Source organism: Echinococcus granulosus, assembly GCF_000524195.1.
Source record: "Echinococcus granulosus chromosome Unknown EG_S00395, whole genome shotgun sequence".
Classification (NCBI taxonomy): domain Eukaryota; kingdom Metazoa; phylum Platyhelminthes; class Cestoda; order Cyclophyllidea; family Taeniidae; genus Echinococcus; species Echinococcus granulosus.
Window position 1 is genome coordinate 1,288 of NW_020170774.1, and position 3,953 is coordinate 5,240.

A 3,953-nucleotide genomic window follows, 5' to 3' on the forward strand; every position below is an offset into this window, starting at 1 on the left:
ATGACTGTCTCATAGTATGCATTGAGTGCAGTGTAAACACATCACTTGAAGCAGTAACCGGTTTTCATTTTGATTGACACATGCACTGATGATACTGCAAGTTTTAATATGAGTTTGGTGCTTCAACCAGTGGCCATTCAAATCAACTCTTTGGTGCATTGTGTTTGAATAGGCAATGGATGGAAAGGTAAAATGCAAATACCATCTACTGGGCCGAATGGTGTGAGGCATACAACTGCAGCCTAACACGTAGTACCTCCATCTATGTTTACATGACATACTTCTCCAACCACATATGTGATCATAATGCACACCACCAAGTCAAGTGCTGATATTCACTAACACTTATTCCTAGTGGAACATGTAAGTTAATTATCGCATCTTAAGGACAAAATGGCAAAGTCATGCTGTTCACCACCTCTGCCATTACTATTAGGGTAGCAGTAAATATTCCGCATTTCAATTCCTAATTCATTCGGCACGTCAGCAACATTTCACCAAAAGCCACGTTTTACCTTTTTTTATTTCAGGGGAAAAGAAAGACATCAGTCAACTTCCGAAACACTTCCATTGGGGTGAAGTGGGGCCTCACACAATTGAGTTAGAATGGGAAGTCGAAAAATTAAGTTCAAACTACGCGGACTCAATTGCACTAATTGCAGAGCCAGCTTCTTCGGTTGCTTCACCCAAACGTAAAGAAGAGGATTTTGAGCTTGGGAAACTCGCTCTTGATGGTTTATATCCTAAGACATTATATAATGTGACTATGGAGGTACTCAGAAAACACGACCTTCTTAAATCGTCAAAGGGACAAATTGAAACAAAGCCCACTGGTAAGGCAGTAGGCTTGATCATGATGTGCATCTTCATTTCGAATTGATGACGTGTCTATTTACTTAGGAACGGAAAAAAGCGTTGACACAACTAGTGCATCTGCCTTAACCTCCGTAATCTCTGCACTAGTGTTTGTTTGCATCGCAGTAGTCCTTGCTTGAGCAGTCGCGCAAGTCAGTGCATACTAGCAAATTCCCTATTTACATCCAAAATCAAAGCCAATTGCTTGGTTACAGCAAGTTTATGCTTTCTTTATTATAGGCTTCCGTGGCACAGGCAAGGCAACATCAACACCAGTGTAACTTCTCTGATTGGGTGACTCCTGATAGAAAAATAAAGGAATTTGTTATGTTCATTTTATTTTTGTCACGCTTGCTTCAGCTATTATGGCTCGAAAAATGGTTCATGACTTGGAATGAAATGCGGCTATACTCTTGTGCTTTATATAAAATTACCTTCACAAATCGCCTAATTTTTATGCAAAAGAGGTCCCACTTTAACATAAAGTTTAGTTCTGTCATATGCGAAAGGTCAAAACCTCAGCTACTCGGATCATCTGGTTGGCATTTCATCAAATATTACACCAATGGCAAAACTCGCGCCAGAGCCTGCATTTACATTCCAGTTTAGAGCAATCCTGGGCCTTAATTTTTGCTCGTAGTCGGTGGTCCATTAACCAAGAAGAAAAGAGCCACGCATGCGTCATTTAATATCCACACCATGTGAATTTAATTGGCCTCTATTCCGATAAATGGAATTTCTGCCACTAGGTGCAGTTTCCACTCCTTTCTAAATTCACCTATGCAACAAAAATCAGAAAGGCGTTGAATTCCTCAATTCTATTTTGTGGTAGTAAAAGATGGCTGTTTTGGGGTTGGAGGAGGAAAATCTAGTCTGTAAGGTGTCATTAAATTCGTACCCCTTTAACTATTGTATATTAGCTAACAGCTTTGCGTCAACTCCGTTTAATTTTAAAGGGCTTTAGATGGCCCATAATTTCTTTAATCTTAGTCTTGACGAGTGTAATTTGGTCGCAACTTTCATTCATTTTCTCTGAGAGGTCAGAGGTTAAAACTGTATTTTTGCATAAGGCTAGCACTAGGCATTCCCACGAACAAACTGTGCAGCTTTGACCACTCCTCCAGGATACTTTGTCAAGCCAAGGTGTGGAAGACCAACAAACAATTGATAAATGGATATGGTGTGTAGAGGTCCAGCTACCCCTACATATGCACTCCAACATACTGATTGACTTAGTCTAACCTGTAGTAAATGGCTAACTGTGAAGTTAAAACAAGACCGTTTTCTAGGGATTTCAGTAATGATATTGCGGTGAATGTTGAAGTGCTATGTCCACCACTCATATATTCATCACTGGTTTTGCCAAGTTGGGGAGACAAATGCGAGAAAAAAGAGTAGGAAAAGGTGTCAAGACAAAGACATTGCGAAAAGGCGGTATAATCAAACTAAGGTCAACTTTTATTCACATTGCAATTACCCATTTCTAACGGAACATCATATAAAAGAGATGATATTCGACGCCGCAGAGTAGTGCGATATGATTGCAATACGATTCTGAGGCAGGACCCAAATTCGGGCAACAATATTTGAAAAATTCAAAATTTTGCTTCATTTTTATTCCAACTTAGCATCTGTAAGGAAGCATGTGTCCAGTCGCTTGATCTCAAAGGATTCCTGGTTTTCTTTATTCTGCTCAGGTTACCCCTACTTATATATCTCACAATTTTTGCTTAGTGAGGTGCTCCTTCAACAGTCTCTATTTTTCTTTAATAAATATATTCACTCTACCCAAAGACTGAAAATGGCCTATTTTGGATGTGTAAAGAAAGGCCATAGAGATTGAGCAATGGTTGAGTAGTTAAATAAATAAATGAGTGACTGGAAGATTTATTTAGTGGATGAATGAATGTTTCTTGGCTGAATAAATGAGGAAATGGGTTGAGAAAGGTATGCAGCAGCCATCACTAGATCACCATTCCATCTTCTAATTTGTTTTCCACTTCGAATGCTCATATATTCCTACCGTTTTCATTTTCTGACATATGTTTCTTACAATTTTACTTATTAATTTCTATATTCATTCGAACACGTTATTGGAGTAAATGAAAAATATTGCATATGCAAGGGAACTTCATTGTTAACTAATGGATGGATAAAGTAATAGGATGGGGAACGGTATGGTCTTTTATGGTTGCCATAGTCTGTGAAAAATTAAAACGTAAATTTGACAACATGTGACACTAAAAGAAAATTTGTGAATGCTAAAATGTAAGTTTGCATGAATGAACTTCGGATAAATTAATAATATATACCTCTCTATGCAAAAATATTACAATCATATCTTTGAATTAAAAATGTTGCCATTCACCTCGCTTTTGATTTAAACAACCTCTATTTGGGTCACATTTGTCTCTCTACTCAATACTTACTGATACATAAATTTATGAGCGAACTTATAATAAATCTAACAACTTCGTGGTGGTAAGAAGTAGGGCCTGACTTCATGATAATGATTGAAGTATAACATCTGCTGTTTACTTTTCACTGTAGTTGCTGCAGTAATTACGCTAGTAATCAGTATTTTGCTCATTAAACACGAAACCCTGTTTCAGGTCTCAGTTTGAACCTAAATACTGGTACAAAGATGTAGGTATCATCAATTCTATGAAATCTTGAGCAAAATGCTGCTCTAATTTTGATAATTGTATCTGGTACTCTCCTTCCTTTAGACGTAAGTTAACTAAAGGAAATCCACTGACATCATTGACAAAAAATAAAGGCCTTTCCGGAGCCTTTAAAATTGGTACTTAAATAAATAGCGATGTTAAATTAGCCATGTATTTTCACTACATAAGTAAAATAGCACATATTTGTTGGACCTCTTATGCATGAAAAAAATTCACCCGTCACTAAACTAAACTAGTTGAAGTTCAGAAGTTTTGCCTCGTTTTATCCCGCGATAGAATCACATTCTGAGTGTGTGCCACTTCCAAATTGCAGTGGTGTAAGTTCCAGTGAAAGGACGAGCAGTGTTTATCGTAGAGAAAAACCAGTTAGATTGCACGAAAAACATGGCACAGCTTATTTTTCTTCTTTTG

At 37.6% G+C, this 3,953-nt stretch overlaps 1 protein-coding gene across 1 annotated transcript in view; it reads left to right on the plus strand. All coding sequences in view use genetic code 11, as the record gives it.

Moving 5' to 3' along the window:
- Positions 1 to 995, plus strand: part of EGR_11122 (antigen protein) — a gene marked incomplete at both ends in the record, with an annotated part of 1,921 nt that extends 926 nt beyond the window's left edge. Inside the window, 2 exons of the mRNA XM_024500369.1 lie at positions 531 to 833; positions 901 to 995. Of these exons, the coding sequence (XP_024345217.1) occupies positions 531 to 833; positions 901 to 995 (398 nt within the window). The remainder of the gene's footprint in view (positions 1 to 530; positions 834 to 900) is intronic.
- Between the last annotated feature and the right edge of the window lie 2,958 nt (positions 996 to 3,953).